Genomic DNA, 21,954 nt, shown 5'->3' with positions numbered 1-21,954 from the left:
ATATTATTAAAAATTGGCCCCTGTCATGCCTACTGTATGTTATACCCCAGAGGTGGTTACTTCTAGCCCCATCTTTGCTTCTAGGCCATTCCCTGATTAGATGCTTACTTGCTCCCTTGGACACACCAGTTTTTCTGCATTTGCCAACCGATTTCTCTTCCTGGATCTGTTTCTTTAATCAGAGATGTTCCTTTACTCCCTCCCCCAATACTTACACTGGCATTCTGCTCATCCATATTTATGCAGACTGATAAACCATTTCTAGAATTGTAGGATTCACAAAGGGACAAAGGAGTCCATCCATCCCTGTATTTCATACCCCTCCCTACAGGTGCAGACATAGAATCATTGACCCCTTGCTTTAAAATCTCCACAGATGTTAGTCTGAATATGATGCACCAGGGGCTTATTCCACTCAAATCATTCCTAATAACTAACTTAAATCCTTCTTATGCAAACAAAACCTCCATGGCTGTGTGTATGTTCTGACAGGGCAATGTGCATTTGGCTGTTCTAACACAGAAGGGAGATGGGTACTCTGCAGCACTGAGGTTGCTCTCAGCCAGATTGGACAAAAAGAGGCCTGACCAGGAAGCTGTCAGCTTCTGTTGTCTTTCCCTGGGGGTAGGTGAGCAGGGAAGGGAGGATGATGACGGGAGGAGGGAGAAGCGTTATTTCCAGATCAAAAATCCTGTACGGTACAGAAATTCATCTTGTTACCATACTCTACAATCGTGTAAGTGCCTCACAGAAATTGGGTCCCCACAATAATCTTATGAAGTAGGTTATTTTCATTTTGCAGTTGAGGAAGCTATGGATCAAGCAGTTTAAATAAATGACTTAAGGTTACACAGCAGTTTAGGAGGAGAGTTGGTACTGGAATTCAGAGGCTGTGCATTGCAGCAGAAAACTCCCTGGAGTCAAAGCACCTGAGTTCAAGGCATGGGTCTGTCACTTACTAACTGTATGACTTTGGGCAAGTCACGTCACTTCTTTGGGCCTCAGTTTCTTTATCTAGAAAATGATGGGGTTAGACAGATAACCTCTCTGGTCTCTTCCAGATCTAGATCTAGGACTTCTGATGTGGACCCTTCAGGCCCTTTGTCTTAGGATAAGCACTGTTGGTGCTTAAATCATCCTCTCTCCTCTGGCATGGGCCACAAAAGAGGACCTCCCTAGAAAACAGGCTGTCTCTGTTAGCTCCTTCTCTGAGTACTTGTGAATGACAACAAGAGCTCGTTCACATGGTGTTCATTCCTTCCCCTCCACCCAGAGACTTCACACTCACCATGAGGTGCTGGAAGAGCCAGGAACGCATTATGTTGGTAGCGTGCTTGGGTAGGACTCCCCTTTTGTTCTTGGACTTCTTATCCTCGTTGTCCAGGAGGGAGGTGAGGTCAAGGTTAACCTTCAGGGCAGGTGGAGAGAAAAGCCGCATCAGCAGCCACACAGGGAGGGAAGGACCTGTTGCCATGGTGATGGCAGGCACACAAAGCCAGCTCCCTTTTCTGACCCATTCTCCTGCTCTGGGGAGGCTACCTTCTCATGCCCCCATGATGGAACAGCTACCCTCCCTCCAACTCCCTCCCTTCTCCTCCTCCCATAACATCAATCCCTTCAAGGCAAAAAGAAGGGAAAATGTGAAGATAGAGAGAAGGCAGGGCAGGGGGGAGAGAAGAGTGGGAACAGAGTTATAAAGAATTTGTGGAGTATGCAGAATCTGTCATGGTAAGATCCATAGTCTTTTGTCCTAGTAAGACTAGAAGGATCTCCGGCTCCTACTTCATATTCCAGGGAGAGCTAGCAAAACCTAAAGCATTTGCTTAGTGGGTAGTGGAGGAACCTATACATTACTCTATTGTCCTAGGGGAGCAACTGTGTTCTGGGCTCTTGAAAATTCTCCAGTTGACTGACTTCATCAGTGCTACCTCTGTGGAGAAAACTGTCCTGCTCTGTGCAGGAGGAGGGAGGGGAACTTCAGAAAGGAGCAATTTCTCACACTAGGCTCTAACCCACCTACCCCCTTGTCTTTGGATGCTTGAGACACAAGTTACCATATTTTCTAAAGCAAACTTGACAAAGTCTATTTCTTTTGCAAAGCCTCATTTAAAGTAATTTTCTTTTTTTGATATCACGATTGTCCCAGAAAATCTGGGATGAATAGTTGCTATAGATACAACCTAACTAACTCTCTGGAAACCTCTTTGCTTATTTACCCAGCCCTATGGGAGAACTAGACCCAGGATCCCAACACATAGCAAGTGATGACAAAGATGTGTATAATGATGATAAAGGAAAGGAGGTGGGAAGGAGGGAGGAGAGAGAACGGAGGGTAAGTAAGAAAAAGAGCAGGGAGTTTGAGGCTGCAAAAAACTCACTGAAACATCAACTTTAAAATCTCCACCACCACCCACTTCTCTTTTCCCCAGGTTTCATCAAAACATTCCTTCTCTATGAATAAAACATCAGGCTCCAGCCCCATGCCAGGCAGGGAGGGCTCCCTCTGGTCCAGACTAGGATATAAGGTAAGACTGGGGTTGCATACATTGTTCTGGCATTGGAGGAGGCCTTTGGCCAGACTTGTGCCCCTGCCCTGGTGATCCCCAAACTCCTTATTAGCTATAGAGGCCAAATCTCATTTAGATGCACCTAAGAATGTGTATCTACATGAATGGGGGTAGCATAGGGGAAAGGAAGGAGTTTGTTTTTGGACCTCAAACCTCCTCAAAGGTTCAAAAAGCTAGCCAAGGAATCAGGAACAAAGGAAATTGGAGGACAGGAAGATGAGATAAGAATCACAGAATGAGAAGTGTCCCTGGCTGTAAGAGAGGAAGACACTGTGATACAGAGAGCTGAACCCGGAATCCTAGAACCTGAGATTGCACCTCAGCTTGGCCATTTCTGGGGGCAAAGTGATCTTGAGGTAAGCCACTCATCCTCTCTGGGCCTCAACTTTCTCATCTGTAAAAAGAGGGAGCTGGAATAGATGACCACTGTCCCTAGTGCTGACCTGAAAAGTGATTGGAAACAAATCTTTTAACTTTTCTGTGCTTCAGTTTCTTCCTCTACAAAGTGGGAGGGAACATTTCCAACCTCAAAAGTGCTTTAGAGATTTCAGAACCAAAGATTCTCTAAGAACTAAGGGTTGATTTACTGCCTCACCTACACCTGGCTGGCTTTGGGACAAGGCCCTGCTTCCTTGGAGGAAGAGGATTTTCAGTCTGGAGGCTGGTATTGGCATTATGGAGAAGTCTAGGAGGTTTAGACGACTCCAGAGAAATTCTAGGGCCTTGTCTAGGTGAGCAGACCCAAGAAACCTGTTTCAGTTTCCTGTCACTGCTCTGTCCCTCATTTTCTTTTTTTATTGCCCAAAGTACTTTCTTCAAAGCTTCAGAATTTTTAAAAAATTGCACCAGTGTAAGTACTTCTCCCATCAAGGCAGATTCTACCATGCCTCAGTAGAAAATCAGTGAGTTGTCATGATGAAAAAAAGAAGTTCAAATTAACCTTGATCGTATTTTCCTCCTGGACAAGGATATGAGGTTGAAGTCCAGGCTAAGCAACAACAACAGCAAAAATGAGAGGAATTAGCTGAAACTTCTGGTGATGAGCTTCCTTAAACCTGAGCCTAGCTTAATCCTAAGACAAAGACATATGATCTATTCTTATACCTCGACTCCGACATTTTGGGACTCTTCTAGCACAAAGGACAACAACCTTGCATTTAAGGTCTCGCTAGCCTGGTCAGTGTCTGTGCCCTGCTGGTGTGCTTCCTGGTCCATGCGGGAGGACTTAGTGAAGGAGTCATCACAGTCAGGTAGGCATTTCCTTCTCTCTGCTCTATCCCCAGAGCTAGGTGGGAAGAAAATGTCTTCTATTCTTTTTTTTTGGAGGGTGGAAGGTAGGGCAATTGGGGTTAAGTGACTTGCCCAAGGTCACACGGCTAGTTTTGTGTTGTGTCTGAGGCCAGATTTGAACTCAGGTCCTCCTGACTCCAGGGCTGGTGTTCTATTCACTGCGCCACCTAGCCACCCCAATGTCTTCTATTCTTAAAGAAGGTCTCCCCATTCCTGGTTTCTAAGGGATCCCAGGAAGCAGGTTGGTCTTAGCCCTCAATCATCTAAAAGGAAAGGACATAGAAGTAGCACTTAGTCATTTGCTCAGTCATCCTGGGTGTGATGAGAGAACAATAGTATTTCAGGGTCATGTCTGACTCTCCTCACCAAGGAGTGGGAGGGTGGAAAGCTCCTAGGTAGAAATATACAATAGAGAGAGATCAGCAGGAGGAGATAAAGAGCTCTGCCACAGAACTGATCTCAGACTAGACAACGGCAAAAGAGATAACCCTGTTCGACACAGGGCCCTGCAGTAGGGCTTAGCCATCCCTTCTCATCCTCCCCTTCTCCTCCCAGTCAGGCTTTTTGCAGACATCATACTAGGAATATTGGGTAATGGGGGCAGTGAAACAACAGGCAACCAAAATGGAATACTAACCTCTTTCTGGGGGTTTCTAGGAATAATAGGATCACAGACTTTAAAAAATTTAATTTAACCTTTTTCAATGAATAAAAATCTTTTTTATCTTTCTCTCAATGTTTGCATTGCAAAAAGACAAAATTCACCCCCCCCAAAATACCCCCAAACCTGTAATCATAAGTCAAGCAAAACAAATTTCTGAATTAGGTATGTCCAAAAAATACACAACTCAATCTGCACCACCTCACTGTCAGGAAGTAGATATGTTTCATCACAAATCCTCTGGAATAGTAATTGGTCACTGTGTTAGCGTCATAGATTTAGAATAGATCTAGAACTAGGAAGGACTTGGGAGTCCATCTAGTCCAGTCTCTTCATTTTCCAGATGAGGAAACTGAGGCCCTGAAGATGAAATGACCTGTTTAAGGTCACACAAGAAAAGAAGTATCAAAGGTAGATTTGAACCTAAGTTCTCTGATTTCAGAGCTCTTGTCCTTACTCCTTCCTAAGATGTTCTGACTTCTTTTACTTTGGGATTTTGAACTTGGAGTAACTTTTTTATTTTTATTTTTTGCTTTTTGGAGGGGGGAAGACAGGGCAATTGGGGTTAAGTGACTTGCCCAAGGTCACAAGGTTGGTAGTGCAAAGAGCTGCTTAGGATCACATATAAGATGGTAGTAGCAAGAGTGGGGGGGGACTTTAGAAACCATCTAGCCCAACCCCTTTATGTTAAAAATGAAGAAAGAGAGGCCCAGAGGGGTAAAGGGATTTGCAGAAAATAGATCAAGTCAAAACAGGAGAAGATGCCAAACTTGAACCGAGGTCCTAAGATGCCAAATCCAGTGCTATCTGCACTTGTTTATCAAAAATAAAAAAATATAAAGGACTTTTCAAGTTTTCTGTTAGGCAATTCAGCTCAGTTCTGTTGAACAGGAAAGGAGACAGACTAGAATTCAGGGCACATGCTGACAGGAATAAAGATTGTGCATTGTGCTGAAGCGTCCCCCAGCATTCTGTTTGGTGATTGAGTGTGATGGGGCTGCTGGGAGGAGCTACAAATGACATTAGGGAGCTGTCCTTGAATATTGGCAGTTATGCAAAGCTCTTGCCCTCAAGAAGTTTTCCATGTGAAGGGCTTCCCGACCTGAGTGGCCCTTTACATACCCAAGGGGAAACAGCAGAAGAAGGGGGGCCCAGGCTGAGCAGGGGAGGTTACTGACTGAGAGCTGCCCCTGAAAAACAGACTCAGGGGTATCACTATAGCACTGTAGGGTCAGTTCCCCAGTGCCTTTTTAAAAATCTTTACCAAATGTCAACAGAGGTATAAACCTGTTAGGTTAGGAAGCTCTTCCTTCTCTCATTCCATGAAGTCTTGGGATTCCCCCCAACTCAGCTCAACTTCTCTTCAAGGGCCAGGCCTCTCTGTGCCAGGGACCCACAGAACTGAGGGCCTGTCAGTTCCACCAAAACATGAAAAGTGAGGGGCATGGGGGAAGGGAAGGAGAAAGGCTAAAGAGGAGGTAAGAGATTCAGAGAATAATAAACACATCTAGTTATCCATTCCTTTCATTTTACAAGTGAAGTATCCAAGGTCACACAGGAACAGATATAGTGATTTGGAGGTACATCTAGGAGGGCAGAACTTTGTATGAAGTTGGTGTTTAATAAATATTTAATAAATTCAGTGCTTAGCACAGGATCTGGTACATAATAAATGCTTACTAATTAATAAATGTTTAAATGAAAATGGGAAAGAGGAGATGGGTGACCTGGTTGAGGTGGCAGGGGGCTCCTGGGGCAGAGGAGAGTATAAATAAAGCAAAATCAATTCTAGCTACTGTCTTCTTCAAGTTTAGTACAAAATCTAGGAAGAGCAGGAAGGGCTGTGCCCAGATGAAAATCGCCATTGTAGATATGCAGGACTGGCTGGTTGGAGGCCAGAGCTAAAAGGAAGGAGACCTGTCCGTTTCCCGTCCCTCCCTCTGCCTCAACCCTTTCTTCCCTTTGGATCCTGTCCAGTTTTTCCTGGCTTAACCACTAACAGACCCTGTCTCCCTAGGTAACAGGGGAAGTGAGGGTAAGGAAGGCTTATAGGACAAAGGGAATTGGTGAGTAAGAAAATGGCCAGGCAGCTTCTCCTTGGGGGCCCCTTGTCCTAACTTTAGCAAAAGGGGGATGGGGAAGGATAACGGTGTTGAGAACAAAACCATCAGCAGACAAACCTCAAATCCCATAGAAATCTTGCACTGCAAAGTACAAGGCATATAAGCCTTTCCAGACAGACTCCCAAGAGGGGGAGGGAATAGGGAACAGCACCCACTGCATCCCTCTGGTGACAGGAAGAATGCAGAGGGCTGGACCTGGATTAGACAGGGCTTCACAGCTGAGATCATTCAGAACTCTGGCTTTGGCCTCAAATGACCCTACAGGAAAGTGATCCAATCCCAATTACCTGACAGTGCTCCCTTCCCCCCACCCCCCAAACTCCATGACTATCTCCACCTTTTAGCAACTTCCATTCACCTCACCCACCCTGGACTCTCATTTTTCCTTCGATTTCCAAGGCAATTGAGAGTGGGGAAGGAAAGACTTCTGGGGGTTTTTCTAGTAAACAGATTTTTCCACTTTAGGTCAAGATGGTAGAATTAGTCAGAAAGAGCACCAGCAGAGTGGGATGAAATAACAGGGACTGGGGATGAGAGAAGGTACTTAGGGTGAGAGAAGCATTGGCTTCCTTGGGAAGAGATTTCTGGGCATGGAGTGAACATGCAAATACTATGTAAATGTGCATCTGTCCCTTTGGAATTGTCAGCCTAGTCCTCATTTGTACCCAACCTGCAGCCCCACCCTATATCACTGAGAAGGCCTTGCTTAGTTGCTTTTTAAGAAGGTGCACAGATAGCTTCTCTCCTCTCACTTAACTTACCTGTGTATTTTGGATCTGGATAGCTCCCTGGGGGATTGCTTGGGTGACCACCTGACCCTGGGAGGTTACCATGGTAACAGGCTGGTACAAGGCTCCACCTGGAAAGAAAAAGGACTTTATATATTACCAGCAATGTGGGAAGGCAGACTGGTATGGGGTACTCTCCACAAACATAGCTGTTGCTTGGGAGCCATTTACAATGGAGAGTCTTTAGCCCAACCCTTCAGTGCTCATGCCAGCTATTGACAATGTCCTGGAAAAATGCAGATTTGCAGGATTCAGTGTGGGGAGCCTAAAGACAACAAGACTCTGAGAGTTAAGATGAGGGAGTCAACCTGGATGTTAAAGGGCGAGTCAGATGGGGGAAACTTCATAGCTAATGAGCAATTTGGGGAAAGTCCCTCCTTCTTAGTTGTAATTGGGCTTCATTGGGGGCCTGTGGGATTCATTTCCCAGTTACTCCAAAGCTGAGGCTTGAGGTTTCAAGAAATCTGGCAATACTGCCAATAGGTCTGCTAGTACAGTGAATATGAACTTTAGTCCAAAGGCAGGCTAGAGATTATCTCCTTATCAGGACGGATGTGAGGCCTCCCTGATCTAAGCCCTTTTCTCGTCAGATAATGAACACTCAGGCAAGGACTGAATGTCACAGAGATAAATGCTCTAAGAGGGATTTCAGCTCCCTCTCTGATCTGAGCCCTGGCTTCCCTCCCAAACCTGGATTCTAGCATGTCCTCTGTTGATTTCCTCCCACTAGCCCCACTCCCAAGCCCTGCTCAGAGGGATCTCATGTGTCTTTAGTTCATACCCTTTCCTTGTCCTTGTTGGTACTCACCTGAAACAACTTGTGAGTTGACTGTTGTCATGGCAATGTTGCCTTGCTGAAGTGCTGAGGCTGGGACTACAATCCCCTGGGGGTTATTGGAGACTCCTGTCATGGAATTGGGGGAATTCTGCAGGAGATCCTAGGGTGAAGGGAGGTATGGTTTGGGTTTACACACTGTTTTCTTAGATTCCACCCAACCCACCCTGGCACAGCCCCTAACTACGGGGAAGAAAAGTTTCATCAAGTCACTTTTTCTATACCCCAACACCCTAGCCCCATCCAACTCTTAAGTTCCATTTCCCCCATGGTGAACAGTGTGGAAAAGATCAGCTTTAGGATATTTAGCTAATACTGTGTGCCAAGGGGCACTGGGGTGGGGTTGGGGTTAGTGAACTTCAAGCTCAATGTAGGCCCAAAGTGTGACAGAACTCCAGAGAGCTGATGCTATCTCAGGCTGTGTGAACAGACAGAAATAGTGGCTAGAACAAGGGACATCATAATTCTGCTATTTTATGTGGTGGTCAGACTATGGCTGGAGCATTGGGTTCAGTTCTGGACTGTATATCTTAGGAAGGATATTGACAAACTATGGGGCATGTCCAAAAGACAGCGAATAGGATGGTGAGAAGAATGTAGACTGTGCTTTATGGGAACTGGCTGAAAGAACTGTGGATGTTTGATCAATCAGCAAATGTTTATGAAGTGTACACTGTGTTCCAGGCATAGTTTAACTGTAGAGGAGCACAGACTCAAGAAGCATGGTCACTATCATCAAGTCTCAAGGGCTGGTGTACTGACGAGGGACCAGACGTAGAATCTTGGCTTTGCTACCTGCTACTTGCCTGTCTTTGGCTAGATCACAATGTCTCTGTGACTCACTTTCCTTATGTGTAAAGTGGAAAGGCCTGGATTAAATGACCTCTTAGGTTCCATCTAGCCTATGAATTAGGAACCATTGAAAGAAATTATAGCGGAATAGATTTGAGTTGGATATAAAGAAAACCTTCCTAATAATCAGAGTCAATCAAAGGTAGAATGAGCTGACTTAGGAGGAATAGTGAAATTCAGGGAGTAGTTACTTTCCCATCACTAGAGGCCCTGAAGACATTGACCACTTGTTTCTAGCATGGTATAGAGAGAATGCCTCTTCAGTTGCAGATTGGTGTAGGTGCCTTTTGTAGATCATCATAGGATTTAAGTCTAGAAAGGAATCTAGTGTTCTTCCTACTATCATGCTGAGGTCTCTTCTACCTTAAGTTTATGATTCTGAGTAAGCGCCTGTGGGATCAAGGTTGGATTGATGTAGGAACTTGGAAGTCTGGGGCAAGGCTTCATTTCTCAATTCTCTCATCCATCAAAAAAATAAAATCTATGGACAGAGAGAAGTGAACTAGGAGAACAACTTATACAATGCCAATAACATTATAAAGAAAAACAACTTTGAAAGACTTCACAATTTTGAACAATACACTGATAAACCACAACTCCAGAGGACCAACCTTTTGAAATAGGTGATCTGCTTCCTTGCCAGTGGTTTAAAATGCAGAATATGATAAGTATTTTTGACCAGTGCAGGGATCTGTTTTGCTAAACTATTCATATTTGTTATGAGTGTTTTCTTCTTTTTTAATTATTCAATTTGGTGGTAATAGTGGGGAGAGCAGTGGGAGGGAGAATGTCCTTTCAGTTTATTGTTGGAAGTGCCAAAATTTTCTTTAGAATTTTCCTTTAACATGCAGACTTGAGTAGACTCCTCTAAACAAAATCAGACAGCAGGAAAAGAGAAATCAGCCAATAGGTCCAAAATCAGTTTAATAAATTGTCTCTCTCCTTCCTTCCTTCCTTCCTTCCTTCCTTCCTTCCTTCCTTCCTTCCTTCCTTCCTTCCTTCCTTCTCTCTCTCTCTCTTTCTCTGTCAGAGGATTCTGTATTTGGTGGGTTAGAGAAAGGGACTTTGATAGAATAAGTATTGGGGTGGGCTATCTCTGAATTTGCTTTTTTTGGGGGAGAAAATAGTGGAAAAAGAAATGGACTCATAGTGGGGAGCTCTGGATTCTATTACTGGGTGAGACACTGAATTGTCAGGGTCCTCAGTTTCCTTATGCATAAAATGAGGAGGTTAGAGTCAACATTGTCTAAGATCCCTTCTCTTACTAAGTTTTATTTCCTTCTCCTTCCTTTCTTTACTCTTGGCCAGATCTTCAGATTACTCCCTAGTAGCTACAAGGTTTTGGTCACAGATAAGTAAACACAAACAAAAGAAAATTCCTACACAAAAACTTCACTCACCTGACCCACCCATACCTTTTGGGAGGTTCAGATCTTTAACCTATAGAGAAGATTAGAACATGAGGAGTGATGGGGCAGGCCCAAGGCTGGAATGCAGTCCAAGTGAAACCTTAAGCTAGCTATTACATATGGCAATAACAAACAAAAGTGTTGCAACTGCAACTTCTCCAGTGAACACCTTATAGGATCCAGGCAAAGCCACATTAAGCTACCTCAACCACCCCTCTCTCCCCCTTAAAGGAAAGCAGGGCAGCACCCAAACAGTCAGAAGTCACTGATTTTAAATATTTCTCAATTCAGCTTATTAATCACCTTGGCCTCAACTTCTGCTCTAGAGCTGTTTTTTCCCCCTCCCCCAGATCAGGCCTTGGCAATGTGGTTGAATGAGGTTATCCTATAGATAAGAACCAGGAGACCTGTGAATGCCCCTGCCCATCCACCTGCTCTGGCCCTCTGACTATCCCCTCTCCTTCAAGGAGGGCTGGAAGGCAGGACTCCTGGCTTCTATTCTTGGCTCCCTGTCCTTCCCGATTTGCTGTGACCTTGAGCAAAATGAACTGTCAGCTCCATGCTTTGGCTTCCTTCTCCATGGAGTGTGAGAATGACCTTTTAGTGGCACTTTAAACATCTCAGAGGAAGTAAAAACAGAGCCTCACAGTGGATTTAAACTCTTTGAGGCCAGGGCTGTCTGGCACTTCTTGCGTCTCCCATGATTTATAGGTACAAGGGGTCATGAATAAAGAGATGGAAGACACTTTGGAAATAATTTAACTCAATTTCCTTTTTACAGAAGGGGAAAGTGAGTCTACAAAAGGTTAAGTGTCTTGCCCAGCATCATAGCAGTACTGACAGAACTGGAATTCAAACTCTGGTCCTTGAATTCCAAATCAAAGTTCCCTTTTCACTGTGGTGTTCATTCCTCCTTTTGAAATTAATCCAATAATTCAATAGTTTTCCTGTTTACCCATCATATGAGTTATTTTTGGAACGATCTGTACATATAATCCATAGAGATAACCTGATAGAGTGGGGGAACCCTAAACACTGCTGCATAATATTGGACAGGTCCTAATCTTTCTGAACCTCAGTTACCTCATTGAAAATAGAAAGATTAGAATAGCAGATTTAAAGGTAGGGTATAGCCTTGGGTCCATGAATTGCATCAATAATTCAAAAGATCTGTGATAAGATATAAGCTCCTTTCGGGCAGGATCTGTTTTGCTATTTATTGTCCTTTTATCACCTCACTGAGAACTTGTCTGGCACATACATAGTAAAGGCTTAAGAAATACTTATTGATTGATTTCATTGTGGGTTTTCTCTGGTGGATACAGCAACAGAGGTTATACTGCAATCCCTCTCTGCACTGGTGAATCTTTCTAATTATTGACTGCCATAGTTTCATGAGTTACTTTTGTTAAAAAAAAAAAAATCAGCACCTGGTGGTTCAATGGCAGATACACAGTCCACTGCTAGGCCTTACACTGAATGCCTTCCTAGTTTGGTCAGACATATGAGTGCTTTCACTCCAAAAGCCTACGTAGCCTTCAAGAACCATGGGTCACTTCCATGCCACAGTGAGGCATCAAGTTGGATTATGGTAGAAGATGCCTAGGTCATTTGCCACAAATCTTCAATCATAGGCTAGCTTCTCCATAGTAACCTGCCACTTCCTGGGTCTCCTCTTTCCATTGCCAGTTTCCAATGTACAAAGGGGATAGTAACAGCTGACGTTTATGTAGCATGTTATGGTTTGTAAAGCACTTACCTCAGAACCATCCTGAGATGGTGGCAGTTCAAGTATTCTCACCCCAGTCTTAGGGATAAGAACATCAAGGCCAGAGAGGTGGGTGAAGTACTTCCCTAAGCACAACCAAGACTCAAACTCAGGCCTTCTAACTACAAGACTAGTGTTCTTTCCATTGTAAAATGGTTAGATGTTTAAGTGAAGCCAGACCAAACTAGAAAGGTAAAATTTCTAGAGCAGTGGGGTAGTGAGAGAAGCCAATCTTATACAGTCATCCTAAACCTCAAATTCAACTCTTGGGTTGTCTATTATTTGGGATTATTCATGCTGTTGCTTCACTCAATTAGCAGGGAATAACTTAGAATATTAATAACTAACATTTATACAACCCTTTAGGATTTGCAAAACACTCTACATATCATATGTTAACTCATTCGATCCTCATGACAACCTTGTGAAGCAGGTGTTAGGGTTATCCCCATTTTACAGCTAGGAAAACTAAGGCCAAGGGAGGTTAAGTGATTTACCCCTATATAGTAAGACAGCCAGTAAAGGTCTGAGGCAGGATTCAAACTCAAGTCTTTACGACACCAAGTCCAGCACATGGTCACTTAACTGCTTCATTGTATCAGCTCATGAAAAAGTTCTCCCAGCCAGTTTATTATACCAGGAAATATTCAGGAATTAAATAAAAATGAGTAAAATCAGCAAAGTTTGTGATTCAACCAAACATAAATTCTTACTAGCTTTGGGCAAGTAAGCAAGTTGCTTTGCCAATCTGCATGGCCCCCTGACTCTGGCTGTCTTTTACCTCTCCCTGCTGGGTTGGGATAGTGGCTATGTATAATTAACCCTCTTTGGAAGTGTTGCTGTTATTGTTCAGTCATGTCCAACTTTTTGTGATCCCATTTGGGTTTTCCTTGGCAAAGATACTGGAGTGGTTTGCCACTTCCTTTTCCAGCTCATTTTACAGATGAGGAAACAGAGGCAGGGTCACACAACTATTAAGTGTCTAAAGCCAAATTTGAACTCAGGCCCTCCTGATTCCAGGCCAGGTGTTCTATATACTGCACCACCCTGGAAGTGTTAGGTTAACTAAAAGCAATTCATATGGCCTGATCCTTCACAACCCAAAGTCCTCAGCAATTTATAAAGTCTAAAATGGAATGAGCTGAAGCTGCCAATCCCAGGTGGCTGGAGGGGGCCGTGTTGGTGAGAAAAAGACACTCCTGGCCAACTATTTAACCTTGGGGGTGGTGGTGGTGTCAGGGTTGGACTTGTATTGATGGGGTAAAGTAGGAAGGGAGGGAAAAGGAAAGTAAACAATCCTCAGCCATGGGCGTAATTCCCATAAGGAACACATGCATTTGGTCCAAAACACCACCCTACCTTTTTGTCAAACTAACATAAGGCATAGGGGGAGTCTGTGTGAGCTATTCAGGGAATTCAGAGGTTTAGACAAAGGATAGAATATATAGCCTGACTTGGGCCTTCATCTTGAACTATGAAGGGATTTTGAAGTAAATTTAGTGAAAAGTCTAAAACTGAAATAAACTGCAATGATTTTCAGAGCCCCAGAGTGAACAAAAGCAACAATTCCCTTTCCCTCAAACCTACCCAGTTAATAAACTTAAACCATAAGATTACACAAGATATTTTGTGAAACTCCTTGTTCTGTGAAATTGGGATTCAGTCAAAAGGCTACATTTGAGGACCTAGAATGCCACATGTAGCCCTGAGGCCAAAGGTACCCCACCCTGAACCCAAAGAGCAAAGTATTCTCTGAACTAAACCTAAACCAAATCACTGTCTGACTAGGTTCTAATCCCTGCAATAAAACCCTGCAGCACCCTTTACTGAGTGAGCCTGGTGTAATGAAAAGAGCAAGCCACCTAACTTCTCTAGACTGCTTGCAGTTTCTCTCATCAGGAAAATGGGGATAACATTTTTCTCACTTGCTTTTATAGCACTGCTGTGAGAAAAATGTTTTCTAAACTATAAATGGATATACTTACCTCAAAGGATTGATGTGATGATCAAATGATATAAATATGACTGCAATGATCATTATTATTCATAAGGCACCCTGCCAAAGACTGGGGATACAAAAATGAATTGACATAGACTCTGCTTTCAAAGAGTACCTTGTCTTTCTGTCTCACTATTACTCAAAACAAAGAGTTGCATCATCTACCAGAGTCTTGTAGAAAACTCAACTATAAGCCCCAAATTAGAACAATGATTTAAGGGAGATAAAAAGGACCCAGAGAATGACAGAAGTACATAAGAAAAATTTAAAAATGCTATGAGGCTGCAGAGGAGAGAAAGCTGGATAGGTGCCCCCCTCTTTGCTGGAGAAGCAGATGTCTGCAGAAGAGCCCATTGAAAATCTCTGAGCAAAGGGCCTGATATACTTAATTTTGTTACCATACCGATGTTTGTAGGGTATGACTTTGAAAATTCACTCTGGGTCTCCATCTTTCCTGCTCTAAGATACTTAGGGAGTCTAGCATCAAGCCAGCATCATCCTGAATTTTCATCTTAGATTTGTTTTGTGACTCAGGATTTGCAGCTACGTCCTCTCTAGGCTTCAATCTCCCACTTGGTAGAATAGGGAGAAGTATGCTCCTCTCTACCCCTGACACAGGTCAACTTATAGGTCTGTTCCAGGGATGGTGCATTAGTGGAGACGTCTAAGCACACTGCATTATTCTATTCACAACAGCTTCCCTTGGGTGCCACAAGACTCTAAACCAGGTGAATGCTATTCTGTCTAAACACAAATAAAATGATTTCTTTTCAAGCTCCTTAGGGTCCTAAAAAATGTGAGAAGTACATTTTGTAGTTTTCAAAGTAAACTTCCCAAGCCACCAGGGAAGGGGAAAAGGAATTTGTAGAACCCCTCCTTCTGTGCCAGCCATGGTGCTGTGTTTTTAAAAAATATTATCTTATTTGATCGTCACAATCCTGTGACGTAGGCGCTATTCTAACCCCCATTTTTGAAGGTGAGGAAACTGAGGCAAACAGCAGTTAAATGATTTACCTAGGAATGAACAGCAAATAAGTATATAAGATTGATTTTTTTTTAAATAAAAACTTACATTTAATTTTTCCTCAAAGAACAAAAGAGAAAGGAAAACAGAGGAGTCAGTTCAGAGAAGGGCAGTTAGATTTTATTGACCTTATGGTCATTAAAGAGCTTTATGTAAACAATATGGCTTTTAGCTTTCGCTTTTAGTTCTGATTCAGAAGAATCAAATTTGGTTCAAGTTTGAAGTTGAATTTGAATTCAAGTCTTCCTAAGTCCAGGCCCTGGTGTTCTATTTGCTCTGTCAACTGTTGCCTCCTAAAGGTTGTCCCCCTGTTCTGACATGCTAGAGAATCTGAATGGAGTCTAGAGTTTGGTTGCTGTCCACTGAAACAGTTTTCTAATGGGGAGAGGGAAGCAGCAATAGCTCAAGCCTCTGTAAACTCAAGTCTGGGGTCACTGGTTTTGGTTGGACTCATCACGCATGGCTTAACCAGCTTCCAGAGAGAATCCTAGCAAAATGAATGGCAGAGTCATACTATAAAAGCAGTGTCCTAGTGATGTTCTAGGACCTGATGACTCACAAGTCATGAATAAACAAGGGTACTTCTCTATACTCCCAACCCCACCCAACTCCCATATCCTGCTCACTTACTGATGCTTAGAGAGGGAAACCTCTCCTTAGAGAATAAGACCTCAAAGGCTGGGGGAGGAGGGAGAATAAAGAGGAAAGGGGACTGGAAGAAAGTAAGAGTTTGGACACCTAGTACATTTATGGGAAGATGTCATTCTTGACCAGAGTTGGAAATCAGATTCTGGGTTTCACTCTGGGTATTCACTAAGTGATAATGACATAAAGACTGAAGAGGAAGACATACAATGAAAAGGGAAAGTAATTGGGATTACTTTAGTCCAAAGAAGAGACATATTAATCAACATTCAAATGGCTGAAGCAGTTAGAGGCACAGTGGATACAATATTGGACTTAAGAGTCAGGAAAACACTGGCTTGAATCCTGTCTCTCACACAATATCTGGGTGACTTTGTGGAAGTCACTTAGCCTTTCAGTCTCAGTTTCCTTCATCTATAAAATGGGAATAATGGCACCTACCACATAGGACTATGAGGATCAAATGTGGTAAAGTATGTAAAAGGTTCGGCATATTGCAAAGCATCATATAAATGCTAGCTATTCTACTATTATTATTCATTATAATCATTGTTGAAAAGCATATGGTGAAGTGGAGAGAGTTGGTCTCAAAGTCGGGAAGACCTGAATTCAAATCCTGCCTCTGGATACTGGCTGTATGACCCTGGTTAACTTGCTTCACTTCTCCTGGTGCTCTAAGTTGCAGAGAGGGAGGTGAGCTGCAAGGGTAGAGGGAGTTTCCTCACACAACAGTTCCTTATATAAATTAAACTGCAGGCCAGTAACCTTAAGCTATTAATAGTTTAAAACTGTACTTTTGGGACTTTGGGGGCATCCTGTCTATTGGGCACCTATATCATCATTTTCATTTCAATTGTGTTGCTCAAGTCATTTCTCCAGAGGCCCCGGGAAAAGCGCTTCAGCTGGCAGGGTAGGGATCTGACCTGAAGAGTGAGGACAATAGCCCACTGAATTAAATGGGCCAAGGAGGGAAGAATAGTAAAAGCTCCCCTTACTTCATGTCCTTTCAAACTAGAAAGGGAGATACAGTGGGAACTAGAGGTAATTATAAAAGCTAAATATATCAGCAAAATTTATTAAAAAAAAAAATAGTCATTTGTTTAGGATGGCTTGGGTGCCATCATGTCTAGACAGAAGAATAGACTAAATGACCTTATAAGGTCCCTTTTAACTGGAGATTTGGGGAAACCAGATACCATTTCCCAGATTTAGTGGTATTTGAAAAGGCGGCTTCCAGGCCCCAGCTGTTTGTCATGCATTTCTCAAACCACTAGATGTCTCTGCTGATCCACCTGGATAAGCCATGGGCTCCTAGACTGTCTTCAGGGAAGATGCCAAGTCTTCCAGAATAAGCCAGGCTCCTGGGCCATTGGGACCCTCTCCAGGGCTCTCATGATATCTTGAGTTCCCTAGGAAACTAGTTCAAATCCCCCTCTTTGGGGAAAGTTTGCCTTAGCCAACACAACTTGCAGTGTTCTTAGGATAATAGTTTCATAGTACCGTAACTACAGAGACCTTGAACTATCTAATTCAATCTCCTCACTTTACAGAGGAGGAAACCGAGGCCCAGAAAGATGGAGTGGCTTGTCAAATGTTACTAAGTGAGAAGTCAAAAACAGGATTCGAACTCAGGACTTCTAACTCCTCTAACTTCCAATCTACTTCTCTCCTCCCTTTAAAATATCAGAATAATTTATTCCTCAATACAAAGCAAACACCTGGAGATTCAGCATTGTATAATTTGTGGTCTTTGTATCTATAGCACATAGTTAAGAACTGTCTGATTTATTGACTGTCTGCATTCATTCGGTACATACCGCACACTGCTTTCTACTGTATATTGCTCTATATTTGTATAATTCAATAAGCATTTTTCAAGCCTCTTGTGTGCCAAGCACTGTGCTAAAGCAGTCCCTGCCTTGAAAAGGCTTACATTCTCTAGGGAGGGGGAGAATCCAAGATGGAGAGAGATGAGCGCATCTATGATGACTTGGGCAGGGAGAAAGCACTAATGAACAAGGGGAACAAGGGGCGCTTTCAATAGCAGGTGACTCCAAAACCCAGTCTTGATGGAAGAGAGATTCTAAGAGACAGCAGTGAGGAGGGAGTGCATCCCAGGCAGGGGGAACAGCCAGCGCAAAGGCATGGTGGATGGAAGATAGTATAAAAAAGTTAAGGGGCTGTGAATAGGAGAGTTTGGATGGGACGTGGTATGTGAAGAGGAGTAATGTGACTTAAGCCCAGGAAGGGAAATTGTAGCCAAATGAAGTACTTTAGATGCCAAATGGAGGAAGTTACATTTTATATTAAAGGGCAATAAGTAGACCCTGAAGAGTCTTGCGCAGGGGAGTAATATGACTGGACTTGTAGTTTAGGAAGATTATTTTGGCAGTGGCAAGGAGGATGGATTGGAGAGGGGAGAGGCTAGAAGCTGGAGGTCCAATTAGGAGGCTGCTACAAGTTTAGATGAGAAGTGATGAGGACTTGAACCAGCATGAGGGCTGAAGGGGAGAGATGGCAGAGGTGTTACAGAGAAAGAATCAACCAGCTCAGCAACTGATTGGATAAGGGGCAGATTCCTTACACACCATGCAGAGCTTGTCTCTTGAGCTCAACTGTGGAATCCTTGAGAAAAGGGACTTTGTCCTTCATTTCCTTACATCTCTTCTAATATCTCGCATAGTGCCTGGAACATGGTGGGCGCTTAATATTTACTTGTAGATCAATCAGGTAGGAAGCTTTGGTTATGTATCCACCCTTTTTTTGGGCAGTCTCCCCCTCCTGTCCCTCTCTTCCCTGGGTCTAGCCAGAGGCCCCTCTAAGGCCAGGGGAGGCTCCCAACCAAGAAGCCAAATGTCTATAAACAAGCCACCTAATCCTCTTTCTGTTACTGCTCTGGCCAGCGGCTCTGGCCTCAAAGGATAGGCAGCTCTGGACTGTAGGGACAAGAAACAGCTGCTACTCTTAAGGAACATTCCTTCCCGGAAGGCTCTGCTCAGGTTTCACTGCCTGAAAAGGGTTACTCTCCCTGTCTCCTGATGTTGAGTTGGGGGAGGGGAAGAGGGAACAGGGTGAGGGGCAAGGGACTGGAGGATGGCGAACTTCATGCCTGCAAAGTACTGGGCAGCCGCAAACACTCAGGGCTACTGGTAGGCTTGAATATCTGACCATTTTGTAACTTCTGTTCCAGAGAGGTGTTTCTCTCTACCTTCTGCTCTACAAGCTACACGCAGTGGCTGAGCCCCACAACCAGCCAGGAAACTTCCCAGGATGGATAGCCTCCCCAAAGCTTGCTGGGCAGATTCTCAGGATGGAAACTGAGTGGCTTTGCCAGAGCAGTAGCATGCTTATTCCTGGAGGACAAGGGCTTTTTCATGTTTGTTTTTGTACCCCTTCTGTCTCATACAATGCCCAGCACATAGATGTTTAATAAATGCTCATTAGGTCTGATTAGATTGTGCTGGATATAAGCTGACACTATTCCCTCCTCCAATCCCTGAAGAAAGTCCAAGATTGCCTCACAGGACACTGACCCAGATCGACCAAGAAACTACCTCCTTCTTCCTGGGCAGGAGATTTCTTGATCAAGCTAGTGTCTGGCCTCACAAAGAGGAAGCTGCCCCTTCTTTGGTTCCCTCCGTCCAGGGTCTCAGAACTAATGCCCCCTCTGTTGCTCCGTGGGCACCCCCCCCATTGGCTGAAGTTAAGTTGTGTACCCTTTGTCCCAAGACAGGGGTATAACTTAGTGCTATGTGCCCTCAGCACACAGCTTACTTGTTAGTAAACTGCTTGGTCCTCACTACACAATTATGACCCCATTTTGCAGGGAAGAAAGTAAAATTCAATGAGATTAGAAAACTCTCCTAAGGTCACACAATTAACAGCAGAGATGGAATTCAAACTCAGGTCTTTTGATTCCTGAGTTCAAGTTTATCTTCTCTAAATTATGGTTCCACAATGTCAACTGTCCACTGCCTTGATGAGCAGCCTGCTCTGGGTTTCTAGCCTCTCTTACTTGGAGCCAAGTCGAGGAAACCACTGCTCCCTGTGATTTATTCCTTCATCCACTGAAAAGAATGCCTTAGGAGAAACAGCCATTCATTCAGTGGGTATATAGTAAGTGTCTGCCACATACTCAGTGCTGAGAAAAAGGAAGGAAAATCTAAGACAGTACCTACCTTCAAGGAGGTTACAATCTCTTTGGGGAGGCAGGGCATCAAAACACACAAATTCCCCTGCACTTGCCAGGCTGGGATCTTCCCAGGGACCAAAGCAATGACAGATTCACAGAAGATTCTATTTGGAAGGGACCTTGGAGATCATTGTCACAATCTTACCTAAATCATGAAACCTTCCCAAAGTATCCCCAAACAACAGGCAAGCCAGCCCTCAGTCAGATACTGCCAGGGACAAGTATTCTCTGATTTCCCATTCCACATTTGCCTTTTTTTGGAGGGCAGTTGAGGTTTAGTGACTTGCCCAAGGTCACACGGCTAGTTTTTGTGTTAAGTGTCTGAGGTCGGATTTGCAGGGCCAGTGCTGTATTCACTGCACCACCTAGCTGACCCCCGCCCCTTTCACATTTGGACAGCCTAGTGGTCCTGTAGCAGAAACCATGTTTTTTGTACTAGTTCAATTGAATTCAGCTACTATTTACCAGGAAAGAGAATAGAAATGATGAACTGAGGGGGTCCCTGCCCAAGAGGAGGCTGTAATTTGACTAGGACAGGAGATGAGCATTCAAGGAGTAGTGAAATAACTTTTTTTTTTTTAAAGCAATTGGAGTTAAGTAACTTGCCCAAGGTTACATGGCCATGATGCCAGAACCGATCCCGGGTCCTCCGATTCCAGGGTCAGCGCTCTTACTCACTGCGCCATCTAGCCACTGCATGAAAGGTGAAAAAAATGATAGGTATGACCTAATGCTGAATAAGTACTTCGACTGTTGAGAGAAGAGAGGGAAGGATCATGGTAGGCTGGAGTAAGCTTCATGGAGAAGCCTGTGGAAGGTGGTAACAGTACCAGAGTCTCTGGACCCTGCTTCTATAACCTGGCATCACCGAGAAGATACTTGTGCCCCACAAAAGTAACTTAGTCTTCTTGCTTGCCCTGCCCCCCACCCCTCCTTTCAATTCCTAACCAGAAAAGTCAGTAGTAGATGCAAATAGCTAAGGAGGAGGGAACCAAAAGAGAGGTGATGTGGTGGGAGGACTAGTTTCTAAAAAACTGAAATTTCTTTCATTTTTTAACACCAATGTACAAAATTAACATATGGAGGCAAGCTATGAGCCAGCATTTTGCAACAAAGCTGGCGGGGTGGGGGCGGAGGGGGGTGCAGGGAGAGAGAAGAGAGGAGTGCTGGGGGAGGGGAAGAGGGAGGAATAGGAATGCTGATCCCTTCAGATCATGTTCCAAAGGGGAGAGACCCCTCCCCAAGCCAACCAGGCAGTGCTGCTATTTTAGGCTGGGGGGATTAAGGCTGAACCATGACGAATGTCACAGAGTACTTTTTCTTTTTCCTCTGGGGCACCCCCTCCTTCCCCCAGCTCAAAGGCTCAGATCCTCAGTTCTAGCTTCTACCAGGAAAGATACCACTCCCATTGCATAGTGTTTTAGAAGTTCATGGGAAACTCATTAAGTCAGATTCTGGTCCCTCCCAGAAAAGAACTATCTCAACTTCCTCCTAACTCTCTTTATCTCCCTCATCTGGTCTCCCTTTCTCTGTCCCTGGCTATTTCCTAGCCTCCTTTCTTTGAGGAGATGTGAGGTTTTTGCAACATCCTTCCCTAGGAACAGATTTTTTCCCCAGTCAGTGGTCTGAAGCTTGAAATGATAGTGGTAAAAGTTGCCTCTTTCTTTCCCCAAACATCTAAAGTCCTATGGCTAACCAGTAGGACTAGTTTTCTTGGAGATCCTGTCTACCCACAGCCCATCTTGACTTCTTCCCTGCTCTAGTCCCTCAGATGACCCTGCCAGACTCTGGTCCCCAGCCT

General features: G+C 44.0%; 1 protein-coding gene across 6 annotated transcripts in view; it reads right to left on the bottom strand.

Annotated features, from left to right (window-relative positions):
* PKNOX2 (PBX/knotted 1 homeobox 2) overlaps positions 1-21,954 on the bottom strand; it is a 356,188-nt gene that overhangs the window by 29,982 nt on the left and 304,252 nt on the right. For 5 of the 6 annotated variants that reach the window (XM_069080546.1, XM_069080549.1, XM_069080547.1 and 2 more), the window contains 3 exons: positions 8,238-8,367; positions 7,403-7,500; positions 1,289-1,408 (listed from right to left, as the gene is read on the bottom strand). In XM_069080546.1, coding sequence (XP_068936647.1) covers positions 1,289-1,408; positions 7,403-7,500; positions 8,238-8,367 — 348 coding nt within the window. The remainder of the gene's footprint in view (positions 1-1,288; positions 1,409-7,402; positions 7,501-8,237; positions 8,368-21,954) is intronic. The other variant, XM_069080551.1, reaches the window with a different exon arrangement.

This window comes from Petaurus breviceps, unplaced genomic scaffold (genome assembly GCF_028583685.1).
Source record: "Petaurus breviceps papuanus isolate PSGF00001 unplaced genomic scaffold, PetGlider_PUasm1.0 91133, whole genome shotgun sequence".
In the NCBI taxonomy this organism is placed as follows: domain Eukaryota; kingdom Metazoa; phylum Chordata; class Mammalia; order Diprotodontia; family Petauridae; genus Petaurus; species Petaurus breviceps.
Note: the sequence above shows the minus strand (reverse complement) of the source record. Positions and strands in the feature narration are given on the sequence as shown.